The sequence below is a fragment of the Barbus barbus genome (genome assembly GCF_936440315.1).
Source record: "Barbus barbus genome assembly, chromosome: 50".
Classification (NCBI taxonomy): domain Eukaryota; kingdom Metazoa; phylum Chordata; class Actinopteri; order Cypriniformes; family Cyprinidae; genus Barbus; species Barbus barbus.
The window spans coordinates 16,717,473-16,734,393 of record NC_136728.1 but is presented as its reverse complement, the minus strand read 5'-3'; the positions used below and the strand labels follow the sequence as shown (position 1 = coordinate 16,734,393).

General features: G+C 36.0%; 1 protein-coding gene across 3 annotated transcripts; it reads right to left on the bottom strand.

The window, feature by feature from the left end:
- Positions 1 to 1,247: 1,247 nt before the first annotated feature.
- LOC306868077 (ammonium transporter Rh type C-like 2) lies at positions 1,248 to 16,874 on the bottom strand. Of its 3 annotated transcripts, XM_079414069.1 has the most exons (12): positions 16,547 to 16,874; positions 7,452 to 7,644; positions 6,746 to 6,896; positions 6,049 to 6,196; positions 5,703 to 5,869; positions 4,272 to 4,409; positions 3,970 to 4,106; positions 3,212 to 3,336; positions 2,785 to 2,858; positions 2,618 to 2,694; positions 2,291 to 2,362; positions 1,248 to 2,159 (listed from the first exon to the last, which is right to left on the bottom strand). In XM_079414069.1, the coding sequence occupies exons 1-11, from the start codon at positions 16,767 to 16,769 to the stop codon at positions 2,329 to 2,331; spliced, it is 1,467 nt and encodes a 488-aa protein (XP_079270195.1). In that variant the 5' UTR covers positions 16,770 to 16,874; the 3' UTR covers positions 1,248 to 2,159; positions 2,291 to 2,328. The 3 variants fall into 3 exon arrangements, with proteins under 3 accessions (XP_079270195.1, XP_079270196.1, XP_079270197.1); XM_079414070.1 differs by lacking the exon at positions 2,291 to 2,362; XM_079414071.1 differs by lacking the exons at positions 2,291 to 2,362; positions 16,547 to 16,874 and adding an exon at positions 14,794 to 14,924.
- Positions 16,875 to 16,921: the final 47 nt, after the last annotated feature.

The following is a 16,921-nucleotide window of genomic DNA, read 5'->3' as shown; positions in this document are numbered from 1 at the left end:
AAGTGTTCGGAGGTGCAGTATTGAAGGAGCTAATATGTGCTGGACGAATGTTGGCTTTATTCCTTTTCATCTAACAAAAAAAAAAAAAAAAAAAAAAAAAAAAAAAAAAAAAAAAGTTTATGCTTATATACACACATATATAAATAAATGCACATGGATAACTTAATTTTCAACCAAACTAATTTCTAGCATTAAAGCATAAATCTGAAAAAAAAAAAAAAAAAAAACCTTTAAGATCCCGAGAAACAAATTCAATCAAGTGTCTTCAATGCTTTCATAAAAAAAAAAAAAAAAAAAAAAAACATTTTCCAGAATATACTTATGTAAAAAAATAAAGATTAAAATAAACCCAAAAAGGATAAAACAGATCAAATAAATCAGTAAGAATTCTCTTATGCGCATTATTTGAACAAATACAGTAAAATTACTACCATTTTAAATAGCCATTTTAATACATAATTGAATAATGCTTTAATACATTTTAAAATGTAACTTATTCCTGTGATGCGAAGCTGAATTTTCAGCATCATTACGCCAGTGTCACATGATCCTTCAGAAATCATTTTGATATATTTGCTGCTCAAGAAACTCCTTATCAATAATTTATCAATTTTGCAAACAGTTGTGCTGCTGAACATTTCAGTGGAAACCGCACTGCATTTTTCAGGATTCTTTGAATAGAAAGTTCAAAAGAACAGCATTTATTTGAAACCGAAATCTTTTGTAACATTATAAATGTCTTTTATCACTTTTGATCGACTTAATCCATCCTTGCTTAAAGGAATTAATTTTTTTTAAACCAATCAAAACTATACACTCTACTGCATTCATTTACCCTTTGACCTCCAGCATCCAGCTATGCATTAGGTGTTGTGTTTAATGGGACCGACATGTGGCATGATCACCTCGGACATCAACCAATCGACCCCAGACAAGCAAATGTCATGACCTTTCACCCCACCGTCAGTCTACAAGGGACACTGGCCAAAAACAACTGGAATCCTCAAGAGGGTCCAAATGTCAAGTCTACACAGCAGTCTGGGTGGAGGAACGAAATATTGTTCTATAACGGATGGAAATTGCAGGACTTTCTTCTCCAGTTAATATTTACAAACCAGCCTTAATTAGCACATCACAACTGAAAAAAGGAATGTGTTATATAGCTTTGTTTTTTCCCCCCAAAGCTGAATGCATTCATACAAATGAGTGGAATTGTGCAGAGAATAAAAGGAGCAAATTAAGCTAATGTAGGAATCACTTCAATGATTTAATCTGGAATTAGACAGTAGTCAAAGGTTTAATATTGGTTTCAGTAAAGATAACAAGACAAAACATTAAAATGTGATACATGAGAAAGGAAACGCATTGTAGGGATATTTACATACTGATATTGCACAAGGTTGCTATTGTTTGGACAGATTTGTGAAAGCATTAAGAAAATTACAAATGTTTGATTTAGAGATGTTATGCATGCTGACTGACATGGACATGCAAAATCAGGAAAAATCTATAAATAGAAGATTATGGATTCTTACCTACAAAATTAAGAAACTATTTCTAATCTTATAAAACAAAATTACATAAAGAGCAAAGAATGTTCAGATAACAAATGCTTAAATTACCACCTGTAAAATTAATTTTACAGCTTGGAAGTTTACAGGTTTTTTTTGGTCACTTTTTCCTGAACACATTCACAGGAAGTCACTTTAATCCGGAATCATCCCATTATTTAAAAAAAAAAAAAAAAATTCCATTTTATAATTCTCAATTATCTGAATTCTGACCTAATAATTCTGATATGCAAATATATTAAGTGAGACATTCAAGATATTCGCATTATAACCTGCATGAAATAAATGTATTCTCTGTATCATCAAAATATTGTAGATATGCGTTTCTTGGAAAGCAAAAGGAAAGTCCCTCAGTTGGTTATTTTGGCAGGTAGTGACCCAGACAGCAACATAGTTTTAGCCCAGATCCAACCCACATCTGGCCCATCTGAAATCCATGCGGGCCAGATGTGGGCCGGATGGGGGGGGCGACACTGCTTGCTGTCTGGGGAGTATTGTTATCTTGAAGGAGAGCAGCAGGAAGGCAGATGTCTTCACTGCAGATCTGATTCAGTGTGTTAATGCTGCTCCACGAAGTTTGTCTCTCTCCTGTATGAGAAACCATGTGTTACTTTCAGCTTTCAGTTAGAGTTTGCTGCTCCTAATCTCAACGCGGTCATCAAGCGACACCTTGTGGTGGAGAGAATATTAAACCAGCACGGCTTTATATACAAACTCACCGTGCATGGTTCTCTGTGCATGTTCAGTTCTGTGGCTTTTACGCATGTCTAGCGTTTTCATAATTGCTGCATCTAAATGATCACACATTTTAGTGTAAAAATGTCTCCAAGGACAAAAAGGATCCAGTTCAATGGACCCTTAGTATTCAGAGTCTCATGCGCCCTCTGGTGCACATTTTTCACCTCACAGGAGATGCTCATTATAGGATAACATATAGTTTTCATTACCCAGATATTAAAACGTCTAGAATTCACATAAGCCAATAATTAAGGAAATAGTAACTGTCATTTGAAATGGTGAGGTCAGTGTTTTACTCCAGTACTCACATGTCTGCATGTTTGTTGGGGATCATGTGGTTGTTGTAGGCCAGGATAGGAGGAACACTTTCTTCATCCTCAGGAACCTGCAATGAAATAATGTATAAAAATAACAATATTGTACTTTAAGTTAAACAAATTTCCTGCAAATGGAGAAAAAAAAAAAAAAGCCTGACCTCCCAGTAGATCTCGTCATCAAAGCAGTTTTCATCTGCAGGATCGCCCCAGATGGGCAGCTTCAGAACCAGGCCTGTCGGTGTAACAATACGGTTATGTCAACATGATAAATGTGACATTTCCATTACAAACTGAAATCCAATACACCTGGCCATTCACTCCAGCTGAAGATCAGGTGCATTTGTGGAAGCCTGAACCCATAATGCAAAACCATTAGGAAGACTGAGTAGCTAATGTCATCCTACACTGTCCTCTCTAGTTCATGCAACAAAAAACCCCACCTGCACCTGTGCCACTACATGGCAAACACCCACAACAAAGCCCTTCAAATATGCAAGCTTTTCTGAAGTATTGCATTGTGTATTGTTGCATACAACGGGAAGCTGTCACAATGCACAAACTGGATTAATATGAATAGACTCTTACCAACAAATATGCCGCCTCCGATTCCAAAACACAAGGCCACACACAGTCCTGCTGCCTGATATCCTCCCTGGATAGTGGGAACACGTTTCGCAAAAGGGCCTGTAAAGTCAAATGTATTTTCCAACCTGAAATGGACAAAATGTAAACATTAGAGTGAGCTAAATACAAATTTATAATTAATCCAAAAATGAAAATTTGCTGTGTAATGTTCTCAGGCCATCCAAGATGTAGATGAGGTCGTTTCTTTAGCTAAACATGTTGAAATGTAGCATTACATCACTTGCTCACCAGTGGATCCTCTGCAGTGAATGGGTGCCGTCAAAATGGGAGTCCAAACTGGTGATAAAAACATCACAATAATCCACAACACTCCAGTCCATCAATTAACATCTTGTGAAGTGAAAACCATTGCTTCTGGCTAAAATAGGAGTCCTCTATTCATAATATGGCTTTCTCTGGTGAAAACGTATGTAGCTTTTAACTTCGAGCTGCTGAAAACTGAAATTTGTGGACTGGAGACTTTACTGTGGATTGTGATGTTTTTATCAGCTGTTTGGACTCATTCTGACGGCACCCATTCACTGCAAAGGATCCATTGGTGAGAAAGAGATGCAATGCTACATTTCTCCAAGTCTGTTCTGATGAAGAAAAACTCGCCTATCTCTTGAATGGCTTGAAGGAGAGCACTTTTTAGATGAACTATTCCTTTAAACTTGTGTTACGTGAAATACAACGTAATTATTTTTCCGTTCACTGACCCTAGATCTCCATAAACCGCGTTGGTGGCAGCAGCAGCTGAGATGGCACCCACAATTCCTCCAATAACTCCTGGCATAGCGTGCAGGTTATGGATGCCACAGGTGTCCTGAATCTTCAGTTTCTCTTCCAAGAACGGCTGAGGGGTAGAGACAAATGAGTCACTTATAATATAAGAAAGTGTTTCTGTGACAATGTTCTTGCTCAAATAAATGGAGTTGAATTAATAAAGAAACTTGGCTAAAAAGGTCATAGTTTGGGAGGAGAAATTTCTGGAATAACGCATCTGACAGGTAAGACTCACCGATAAATAGATGTAACCCAGCGTGGATATGATGCCACAGAAGAAACCCACAATCAAAGAACCGTACGGTGACAGCATAAATTCAGCTGCTGTTCCCACAGCAACTCCACCTGCCAGTGTGGAATTCTGGATGTGAACCTGGAAAGGGAAGGAAAAAATAAAAAATTGGGGATTCTTTCCAAAAAAAAATTGGTTCTAAATTTTGGGTTGCAAAATTGACCGTTCGCAAAGAGCTTGATTGACAGGCGATCTGACCAATCAGAACGCCGAGATTGTACCAGAAAATCCGTCATGTCCGGCGCTGTATGCATGGCTTGTAGCGCTTAAGTTTAAAAAAAAAAAAAAAAAAAAAAAAAAAAAAAAAAACAACAAGTTAAAACGTGTGCTCTTATTGTGTGGACACAATCCCTTGAATTTCCCCCCGATCGGGAGCTGTTTGTTTATGCACATGTGGGCTCATCCGTTTCAATGCAGCTCTCCTCACTTCGCTTCATGCCATCTTCCCTCTCATTAAACTACGACAGGTCCTTTACTGCAAAAAGGCGGTCACTGCGAGACTCTAAAGTGATGAAACTATGGCGCTATGTACTTTTTAAAACCATTTTTATAGGTTTATATTGTTGGCTCGGAAAATATGTAAATGCACATGGCCAGTAACCGCAGCTGTATCCCTTCTAGCCTTAACCACAAATCAGACAGGATAATAGATTAACTTCGGTGGACTTGCACTTGAAAAATGGTGTGCTCCGCGGTTGAAAAAAAAACACTTTGATGTTTATTCATGTTCATTTCGTGCTTTAAGTAAATGAAAAGACGAACAGTTCAGGTGTTTGAACTGAGGCAATACAGTGATCGGTCACATTGAAGAGCCACAAAACAGTATTGTTTGAATTTCTTTTAAAATGACTCGAGTTAAAAGCTGAGGGTCCTGAGACCTTGTTTCATATCAGAAGTAACCTGCACGGTCTTCTCTGTGATGTATTTTTCACTGCCTGAGAACACGTGTGTACTGTGAGAGCGGCACTGTTTGTCGGTCATGGCAACAGTAACTAAGGGTGGGCAGGTTTTGCGAACGGTCAATTTGGTTCACAAATCACAAATGCACTTCCAAACTGGTTAAATGAGAAAGTGAATTGGTTGACCAATGGATTTCCATAAATTATTATCCAGTAAATGCAATGACTGGACAAGTTAATAAAATAATGCACTCACAGGACAAAAATCTAGCCACTGAAATATTTAAGACAGGGTAAAAAAAATAAAAAAATAAATAAATATAAATATATTTATATTTAAGAATATATTTCCATGATATCACAAAATATCATTTTATTCATTTCTGTGAGGTTTTCCAGGCTTGGAAATCACATTTTTGTGATCATGTCTTAGCTTGTGAATAAGAGAATCTGGTCTGCCTTAAAGTATGCTTACCATGTCTAGTTTCCCTGCTTTCTCAAACAGGCTGGATATGGCGACTGTAGTGAGGACGGTGGAGGCCAAGGCCAGGTATGTGTTGATGGCAGCTCTGTGCTGACCGTCTCCATGATCAGCAATGGCAGAGTTGAAACTAGGCCAGAACATCCACAAGAAGAGGGTGCCTGCACAGGACGCCAGGATGTAAAATGCAGGCAATATCAGAGTCTTCAATTCACTTTTGCATCAGTGTCCATCTGTGTATTTGCTAAAGCAAGCTTTTGCGTAGAATGTCCAGCAGTTCAATAACAAAATATAATACAAGCTAATTATCTAACATTTGTAACAAGATTAATGGATTTACCAATCATGGCGAACACATCCGAGTGGTAGACAGACCCGTTCAAATGTTTGCTCTTATCCAAATTAGGCCGATACAAAACCCATGAAATGGACAGACCATAATAAGCTCCAAAAGTGTGGATCACCATGGATCCGCCTGCATCTTTGGCCTAATAGAGATTGAATAATTGAACAAATGTTAGCATGAAGCCATCTCATGTCCTTCATTTGAACTGAAAACATAGGTTTTGTGGCTTTTAACTTTAAATTCATCTATATGCAAGTGTACTACCAGAAAATACTAACAAAATAAATTAACAGATAAAACACTGAATGAGACATCCTCGTACACTACAGTTCAAACAATTTGGGGTCTCTTATGCATTTGTGATCAATTACAATAAAAATATGATACAGTAATTTCTAATATTTTATGCAAAAATATTTACTATCGATGACAAAGCTAAATTTTCAGCATCATTACTCCAGTCTTCAGTGTCACATGATCCTTCAGAGATCATTCGAATATGATGATTTGCTGCTGCTTAAGAAACATTTACTATCATCACCACCATCAATATTGAAAACAGTCATGCTAAATATTTTGATATTCTGATGAATAGAACGTTCAAAAGAACAGCATTTATCTGAACTAGAAATCTTTTATAATGTTAACTAACAGCTCTAAAAATACAAAGTAGAACAGCGATCAGACCCACATGGAGGACGTTCAGGATGATGTACTCTTCAACAGCGAACAGCGTGACACCAAACAGCGTCATCACCAACAGCTGAATGGGACTGACCTTCCCCAGAACGGCTCCGTAGGCAATCAGACAACCCGCCACACAGAAATCTGCATTGATCAAGCTGAACACAGAGGAAAGGTTTAAAAATAAATAAAAAACCTCACCTGTTAACATTTGCACCCTTTATTCAGCCCTGAATTTGTATTCAACTTAATTCAGTCCAAATCAGTGAGAAGACCGTACACAAACTACACTAAAGGGTTGGATAAAACTTATTTTAGGATCATGTACTTTACACAAAGTAACAAACATCATAAAAAGTGCTGATAACAAAAACAGGGTTGCCCGCATTCGCATAGTAGGATCATTCACATTCTTGTTCGTCATGCTGTTTTTCTAATTACCGTTTACATGCAAAACAAATCCTTCTTTCCCACAGGGAAGTGATACCAGAGGTAAACAACAAACGGGTTTGCCTGTATTCGGTCCTTCCGAGTTATCAATACTAGGTTCACATCCAAAAACGGCTTATTTTCTGCAGTAAACCTCAAACAAATGAGCAAACTAGAGGATTCTGGTGGAATGACTCATCTTTCAGTACTACTTTTTATCTGGTAGTAAATAAAACTGTGGCTCATTTTTTGGCAACTAATCTCACAAATGAGAAATAACATACTTTTCTATACCGATCTTGATCTTTCCATCAGTGTAGTCCAGAGAATGGAACCAGCCTTGCATCAGAAGAGCCCACTGGATGCCGAAAGCTGCAATCAGGAAGTTGAATCCCACGGCACCAAAGCTGTAGCGCTTCAGGAAGGTCATGAGAAAACCAAAGCCCACAAAGATCATGACATGAACATCCTGAAAACCTGCAGAAGGATGAAAAATATTGCCAACTGAATCAACCCCCAAACATTTCCCTCTTACCGTAAATTATAGAGGCACTTATATTATACATATGCAAGTATATATTTTTACGCACACTTCTGTTCAAAAGTTAGGGGTCGGTAAGGTTTCTTAAAATGTTTTTTTTTTTTACGTCTCTTAAGCTCACCGAGGCTGCAATTATATGATAAAAAAAAAAAAAAAAAAAAAAAAAAAAAAGTAATATTGTAAAATATTATTAGAATTTAAAATAACTTTGAATAAAATTTTAAATGTAATTTATTCCTGTCATTACTGAAGTCTTCAGTGTCACATGATCTTTCACAAACCATTCCATGGTGATTTGCTTCTCAATGTTGAAAACTGTTTTCCTGCTTAATTCTTCGGTTTTGTCTTTTGAAAGTTTGATACATCTTTCGAGATTGGCTATAACATTATAACGGTCTTTAATGCCAGTTAATAAAATGTAATGCAACCTTGCTGAATAAAAAGTAAAACGCACACACTTTCCCCTAGTACATTTAAATAAGGTGCTGTATAGCACTAAAAGTTCGTAATCATAGGGGAACCACTTTTGGTGCTGTATGGCACCATATCTTTAAAGGTGCTATACAGCACCTTTGTCAAATGGTGCTATGTAGAACCATAAGAGGTGCCATATTGCATTGCATTTCTTCAACAAAAATGGTGCGAAGCAGCACCAACAGTGGTTCTTTGGCTCATAAAGAACCTTTAAAGTGGCTTAACAGGTTCTTTGTACGGCAGTGGTGCTACAGCACCTTAATCACCCCAAAGAACCACTGAAGAACCATACAGGAGCTTAACAGGTTCTGAATATGGTACACTCTAAAAAATCCTGGGTTATTTTTTCTACCCAAATGCTGGGTTAAGCCATTTGGGTATTTTTTGGGGGTTATTTTCTCAGTCCTGGGTAGTTTTGGGGTAGTTCTTTGTAACCCAACCGCTGGGTTATTTTCTGGGTCATTTTTACTGAGAGTTGAATCAATACACCCCCTCCCCCACCCAGACGCATCAACCCAGCTTCTTGGGTCAAATCAACTCAGTAGGCTCAGCGCAGCGCGGGCTGACTGAATTCGAGGTGGAGGTGGATGCCACACACACTGTAATATTTGGAGAAATAAGGTTCGTATCAATATATTTATACATATAACATGTATTTTTTAACCTATTTATACACATAACATAATACTGAGGGCTATAAAAAGACAAATGTGCGATAACAGTCAAGTTTACATGGCATTAAATGCGCCGCCAGCTTCGTTCGTTTTGCTTTGCTGGTTTATAATGCCCGCTGGTCTGATAGTAAATCAATTTTCAACTTTATGCAACGAGATGTAATGTAAACTTGCATTCCTTGCCTTTTCAGATTATTAAAATGAGATTTCTGTCCATTACAGCTAAATCTTTGGTAATACATTTCTGAAAACCACCTTTTGTACACGTACAGTCAAACCTGCCCATCCTCCATCGTACTGCAGTGCTGCTGAGTCAAAACAACCCAATTTTTGGGTCATCTGTCGCGGGCTTTTTGGATCGTCAGCAGGAGGACTTCTAGACGGCACTTTTTCAAACACTGTCTTCAGCGTTTTTTCTGGTGAAATTAAGGTTTGTATTTGTCTTCGTATTATTTAATCGTTTCCGACTGGTAAAATGTGCCGTCCTGTATCTAAAATATCACTTATATGATGGATCATAATCACCTAAAGCCGAGGTAGCTTAGCCCATTTTTTTTGTGGCCCGCGTCATGGTTGTACAATCGTTTGTTCTGATTATTCACTATTTTTGTCTTTTCTTGTTCATAGTCCAAGCTCGGAGACAAAAAAGGGCCTAGCATCAGCCTTGGTGCAAGCATTCCCCTGTCTGCACGATAAAACTGCCAATGGTTATGTAAGTAGTAAGATTTGTTGCTATGTAAATAGTACATGTTACTGTGTACGTGTCAGAGAGGGCATACAGAATTGTTTAAATTGCTGAATTTTTTAAATATATAAGTGACAATGTGTAGAGGAATGTATAGAATTATTCACAATACCCACAATCCCGCACTGAAATTCAGGCCATGTGTATTGTATGTTCATACATTATGTCTTTCCAGGACACATGGTATGCCCAATGCCGAAATAATAGACCAGCCACTGGGTTCATTGAAGAGAGACTGAGGAACATACGAAAGCGACTGAGGCGCTTGAGAAGACCACAAGGAGAGAAAGAAGATGCACCATGCAGGACAGTCGTGCCAGGTAATGGGTAGACTCGATTCTTAAAGGAGTAGTTCATGCAAAAAAAGTCCAATGATTTTAAGATGTCAAGACAAAGGGACTTTTTGTTGTTTATAATGCAGAAAAAAGAAGCATCCTCTCGTTTTCAAATGCATTTTTTTCAGCAAATTTCTTAACATGTAAATATTTGTGTGTGTGTGTGTGTGTGTGTATGTATATATATATATATATATATATATATATATATATATATATATATATGCGATACAACAACCGAGACAAAACCCTGACAAAATTTGGCAGACATTTAATGAACAGAAGTGAAAAAGAGGGTGCAGTCAGTATGTGGTGTGCCCAGCTTAAGTGGTACAGTTCATCTCTTTTTCAAGGAATAAAGCAGATTTGCCATTTCTTTCTGAGATGTTACTCAACAATTCCACTATTTAATGTAAAACTATGCACGCTGCGTTTATATTCTGCAGTAAGTAAGGTGTTTACTGAATTTTGCCTTTTAATATCAGCGTTTTACTACTTAATGCAAACCACGTAAAAATAACTGGCGCACAATGGAGCATAGCGTTCCTATAAGGGTGTGATGTCACGTGAAAACTATCAATTGGAGTGAAGAGATCGATATAATATGATTGTGCAGTGCACAATGTTAGAGCTGTTATGTAAATATGTCGCAAGCAGCATTTATCCAAACAATGACACAGACACCACAAATATGCAAATAAGAACATTAACTCATGGTTTACAAATGTACAGTGTAAAACGTCAGTTTATGAATAACCAGGATTAATTGTTGACCCTGAATAAATTATGAGTAATGGGAAATGTTGAGCATTATAATTCAGGAATCATTTTGCATGGAGTTTAGAAACATCCAGGATTAACTGGTTAAAGTGTTGAAAAGCTCTTTAACTTATCCTTTTATATGTTGGATTTTTCTGTAAGCCTCTATTTGATTAACAGCATTATTTCTTTGTCCAGCAGAATCAACCATATCTGAAGAGAGAGCTGAGGAAATTAAACAATGGCTGAGAAACAACACACAGCCCATCAGCCAGCTGGAACAGTACATGCGAGAAACTGCGTTGTACAGGGCGCAGTGGATAAGGGCAAACAACTCAAAAAATAAGTTTGAGGTCCTCAATGAGTTTCCTCGGCTAACTAACCCAGGAATGGTATGTTAACATACTGTCTTTAGCATATGGTAACATGAGTTATATTTTTTCTTTTTTAAGAAAAGTTTTTGTTGTTGTTATTTTTGCTTGTAGATTGCACAAGACTTTCACATACTACACCAGGATGCAGCTTCAAAACTGTTTGAAAAATGGCTCCCTTGGTATACTGACAGGATCTTGCATTTTGCAGAGCGAGAAGCAAAGCTTCCATGTTCCGTTGAAGAGATGACAGAAGGTTAAAGTTTCTCCACCATTTTGATATTGCGGGCCAGATTTACTAAAAGCTTGCACCATATTACTGTCAGAATTTACTAAAGATATGCAGTGAAGAATTAGTGAAAAAAAATTTGGGCCATTATTTTTGCGGCCAAGGCTAACATTATTGCATATGCATTTGTGGTAGTTTATAGGTCTTAGCCCATTTTTGTGCTTGGTAATAATTGCTGCTGGGAGGAGCAAAATTTTCTCCAATCATCTTCAATTATTTGAAATACCTTTATCTGAACATATCGCTTGTCAAACCACATTGTTTTTAATTTCTGCTGCTCTTGCTAGGTTATATTGGTCATTATGTGTCTATGTTCTTTAATTTGCACATAGTTAGTAGATCAACAGCAGAACTTTACACTTCAGTCTATGCTTTTATAGGATTTTGGTCTCATGCTAATTTTCTCTGTTTAGTAAATCTGGCCCTATATTCTATATTAGTTATTATTAAATGACAGCTCGCTACTGTTTTTAGTAGTGTTGATATATGGAAAATTGTTTTCCTACAGATGCAAAGGGAAATCTTGCACTAAAGCTGCTACCTGTTTTGCTTCCACCTCCACCCTACAAAACTGTCCGGCCCAGCGTTGATGAAAGCAAAAAAGCTTTCATCGACATTCAGCCTGTAAGTACGACAACACTACCATTTAAAAGTTTGGGATTATATTATTTTTTAAAAACTTGCTATGTGTACAGCGTTAAGCTAACTGAGACTTGTTATAGCACTTGCGCATTGCTCTTTTGTTAATTTTGATTGCTTCTATTATCCTCATTTGTAAGTCGCTTTGGATAAAAACATCTGCTAAATGACTAAATGTAAATGTAATGTAAATGGATAACCCTGCCCATGAACAGCTTATAATAAGAAATCTGGTAACACTTTACAATAAGGTCTCATTTGTTAATATTAATGTGTTAACTAACATAAACTAACAATGAGCAATACATTTGTTACAGTATTTATTGAATTTTTGTTACTGTTAGTTTGAAAAAAAGCAACAGTCATTCATATTTTCACAGTGCATTAACCAATGTTAACAAATACAATGTGATTTCAACATTTTAACTAATAAAACGTTATTGTAAAGTGTTACCGAAACTCTTTTGACTTGCTTTGTATGCCTGTCAGTGGCTCTGTCAAAGTGGGCCATAATAACTTTCAGGTATTTTGCCTCATCCAAAACTCTGGCCCTTGATTGAATAAACATTTTGGATTAACTACCCAACCCACCACCCATACCCACACCCCGATACCCCCATTCTTTTTCACCTTAATTAATTTGCATTATCTGTCCTTTAGGTTGGAACAAATATGGTGGAGTACCTCCAGCAGGCTGAAGCATCAAGACCTTACCCTTATGTCCTGTCACTTGAAAATGGACTCATTGACTCTCAGGCATTTGTCATCCTTGCAGGAAAAGCTTTGGAGCAAAGCACTCTCATTGGGGCAGTAGATGCATGCTTCAAATCATTTTATGTTTTCGATGTAACCTATCCAAAACAGTGTTTCTATTGTTGGGAGTTTATTCAAAATATTTTTCAGTTGGAGGGAAGTGAATCCCCAACAGTGAAATTTTTACACTCGGCACTACATTCTTGCAAGTAGACGATAAGAAGTTCTTTGAACAGGTAGTGGTTCAAGTATATGAGGTAGCAATTTATTTTTCATTTTATTTGCAGTTAAGTTTTTTATATATATATATATATATATATATATATATATATATATTTATTTTTTTGCTTGAGGAAGAGTAGTACTTTGTGCACATACTGATGATTATCAATATTTTTGTGAAAACTTTTTACTGGAAAAATTCTGTATTTCATTGTTTTATTTTTGTGTTCATACTGTAGGCTAAAAACAACAGGTTCGTAGACTAAAAACAATACTGCTTTGTAACAAACAGTTGTTGAGGTATTTCAGAGTTTTTAACTTCATGTGCATATGGATTCATGTGCAAACTGTTTTACTAAACCTTGAGGTTTTTTTGTAGTTCATGAATTTTTAAAAATGTTAAAACATTTACAGTTTTTCAACTACAGAGGCAAACCATAAAAATGAAATAAATTGTTTTTGAGTGCTGTTTATAAATGGAATTTTATTGTTTTAATTTTGTATGATCTCTTGAATTTTTGGTTGAGTAAAGTGTATTTACAAAGTGTAATGTGCTGAAAAATATTAATGAAAAAATAAAGCTTATACAATGTTGACCTGTTTGTTTATCATGTGGTATATTTAATTTTAAAATATGATTTTAAAAGGAATACAAATTAATTACCTTTCAAAATATAACCCATTTATGAAATCAAATTAACCCATCATTTTAGTAAAAAATAACCAAGTTTTGGGTAGAAAAACAACCCATTTGCTGGGTTAAAATTAATAACCCAACTTCTTGGGTTAGTTTAACCCCATATGGGTTCTGTCCTATATTTACCCAGCAGTTGGGTTAGAAACAACCCAATTTGGGTTGTTTTTAACCCAGTGTTTTTTAGAGTGTAGCGGTGCCAAAGAACCGGTGAAGAACTGCTGAAGAACCATTGAAGCACCAAGATTTGGTGCTATACAGCACCAAAAGTGGTTCCCCTATGATTAGGAGCTAAAGAACCACTTTTAGTGCTATATAGGACTTTTTTTTAAATTGTGTAACTGAGGTCAAAAGGAGCAGTGAATTTGGGCTGGTTATTGTGAAGATGTTCTAGGTTTTCTTCCACAGTGGAAATTCACAACACTACAAGGACATCTAGATGCTGGTGACACCACAAAACTGCTAGTGACAACAGACAGTTGTGCTTTTTGAATAAGCCCTTATTTGCACAGAGAAACACAGCCTGCAGGCCCTTATCATCAAGAAAGCTCTTTCAGAAACTGACAGCAACTGAAACTGAAATGCTTCAAGCGATGATGCAGGAGCTACAAAACTCCAAGTTTGCCACAGCAACCACTGCCTGGATCAATTACAAGTCTTAAGTTGTCTGGACTGCATTTATACACAAATAACATTTTCTGCGACAAGTAACTCGAGTTAATTCGGATATAGCAGGTGTGATATTTGTTTTCAGGCATATTAAGTGGCATTAAACCTCACATTGCAAACAAACACCACATTTTAGTTATATAAGCATATCATCCATCACTCTTGTGTTTATGCCAAGCACTCCACCCTGCCCTTGCACTATCAGGGAACATTTTCATAATCGGTAGCTTAAGTCTGGTCTACAAGTGGACTGCAAGAAGATGAGCTCCTCCAGGAGACTTGTGCAGTGATAGTCACACCTCAACCATGACAAAATGCATTCAATGACACCTGATCTGTCTGCAAACAACAGTTTGCATCCGTCATTCAACACTTTCAACGTGGATAGTTGTAGAACAGAGGACCGTCCGAGCAGAAGACTGAAGCTCTACAGTATACATGACTGAAGAATTCAACCACACCTTCGAAGATTCAAAAGATGACAATGGATACTGATCTTTATACAAGCAAAGAGTAAATAAACCCCCTACCTCCCCCCGTGCCACCTGTCACAAAAGAACATTTGCGGTAAAATTACAGTCCCATGTGCAGGAGGAGGTATGCAGGTTCTCAAGTGTATGAGAGCAGGAGAGAACCTCACAGATGTAGCATATGATAAACTGATATGTGTGTGTGTGTGTAATAAGTTATTGCAAGCAATTGTAAGTTATTGTAAATAATCGTATAATATTTTATATGTATAAATTATATATTCTATAAACACTTTATAATTTTAGATATTTTCTAGAACATTTAACTAATAAATTATAAAATCTTTAAATAGACAATTCAAGATAGACAGACAATCAAAATGTAATAATTTATATTATATAAAAATATTTCAGTTTAAATATACAATTTAATATTTTATAATACACCTTATTTTTACATATTTTATACAAAATAAAACATTTAATAATTAAAATAATAAAAATGATTTAAAATATATGTAAATAATTACTAATGTAAATATTTATACATTTAATATTAACAAATTATATAAAATTTATGACTATAGTGCAACTGCAGCAGTTGTGCCACCCAGAGGACGGCCCTATACACACACTACCAGTCTATACTCACACACAACCAGCCAAGTTTTTTTAATGCTTTTTTTTTTTTGTAAATAAGTCTCTTCTGCTCACTAAACCTGCATTTATTTAATCCAAAGTACAGCAAACAGTTTAAAAAAAAAAAAAAAATGCAAAAAGTTCAAAAGCTGAAAAAGCTTCAAAATTTCAAAGCTGATTTTAGCATCACTACTCCAGTCACATGATCCTTCAGAAATCATTCTAATATTCTGATTTTCTGCTAAAAAAAAAAAACAATAATAATAATAATAATAATAATAATAATAATAAAAAATGTTGAAAACAGCCAAATATAATTTCAGGTTTCTTTGATGAATAGAAAGTTCAGAAGAACAGCATTTATCTGAAATATAAATATTTTGTAACATTAGCTATAGGCTAAATGTCTTTATCATCCCTTTTGATCAATTTAAAGCATCCTTGCTAAATAAAAGGTTTATAAAAGTCTATAATTTATTTCCCAAGAAAATTAAATAAAATGATACTGACTCCAAGCTTTTGAATAGAATAGTGTATAATGTTACAAAAGTTTTTTTTTTTTTTTTTTTTTTTTTTTCAGATAAATGCTGATTTTAGGATCTTTCCATTCATCAAAGAATCCTGAAAAAAGGTACTCAACGGTTTTAAACATTGACAACAACAAATGTTTCTTGAGCAGCAAATCAGCATATTAGAATGATTTCTGAAGGATCACGTGACTCTGAAGACTGGAGTAGCCGAATTAAGCTGAAAATTTAGCTTTGATCACAGGAATAAATTACATTTTACACATTTATTAAAATAGAAAGCAGTTAAATCGTAAAAATATTTCACAATATTGCTGCTTTGGCTGTATTCTGGATCAAATAAGGCTTGGTGAGCAGAAGAGAATTCTTTAAAAATATTAAAAGTCTTACTGTTCGATATATACAAGATGCTACCGATAATAATAATAATAATAATAATAATCTTTAAAAAGACAGTTTCCTAGAATGTAGGCTAAATCACTAATTATACAATCAGTAGGCCTAATAATAAATGTTTTATTCATGTTGATATTTTATTAGACACTAATTAAAATAAGAAAACCGAATTGTGCACCTACTTGGATATCTGTAGTAAAAGTCATTCTCGATATCGCTCGTGATATTAGTCTTCGTTCTGTAGTCAACCCAGTGAGTATCTGCCTCCTCATTATACCGCACAAATACCCCAAAAAGAATGATCATAGCCAGCTGCCAGACGAAGCACACGGCAGGTAAACGCCACCTGATGTTAGTATTTTTCTGCCGGTCGCAGGTGTTCCTGAAGCCCATGCAGTTGCCCATGTCTGCAGTCTGGGATGCTGCTGGTAAGAGATGTGGACGCGCTTTAGTCTCACTTTTAAACGCAGCGGGAGCGCGGAGGTGTGTCTCCAGTCCTCGCACCCTCTCTCTCTCAGGAAAGAAAAAAAAACAGCATTTGCGACAAATGCCTAATG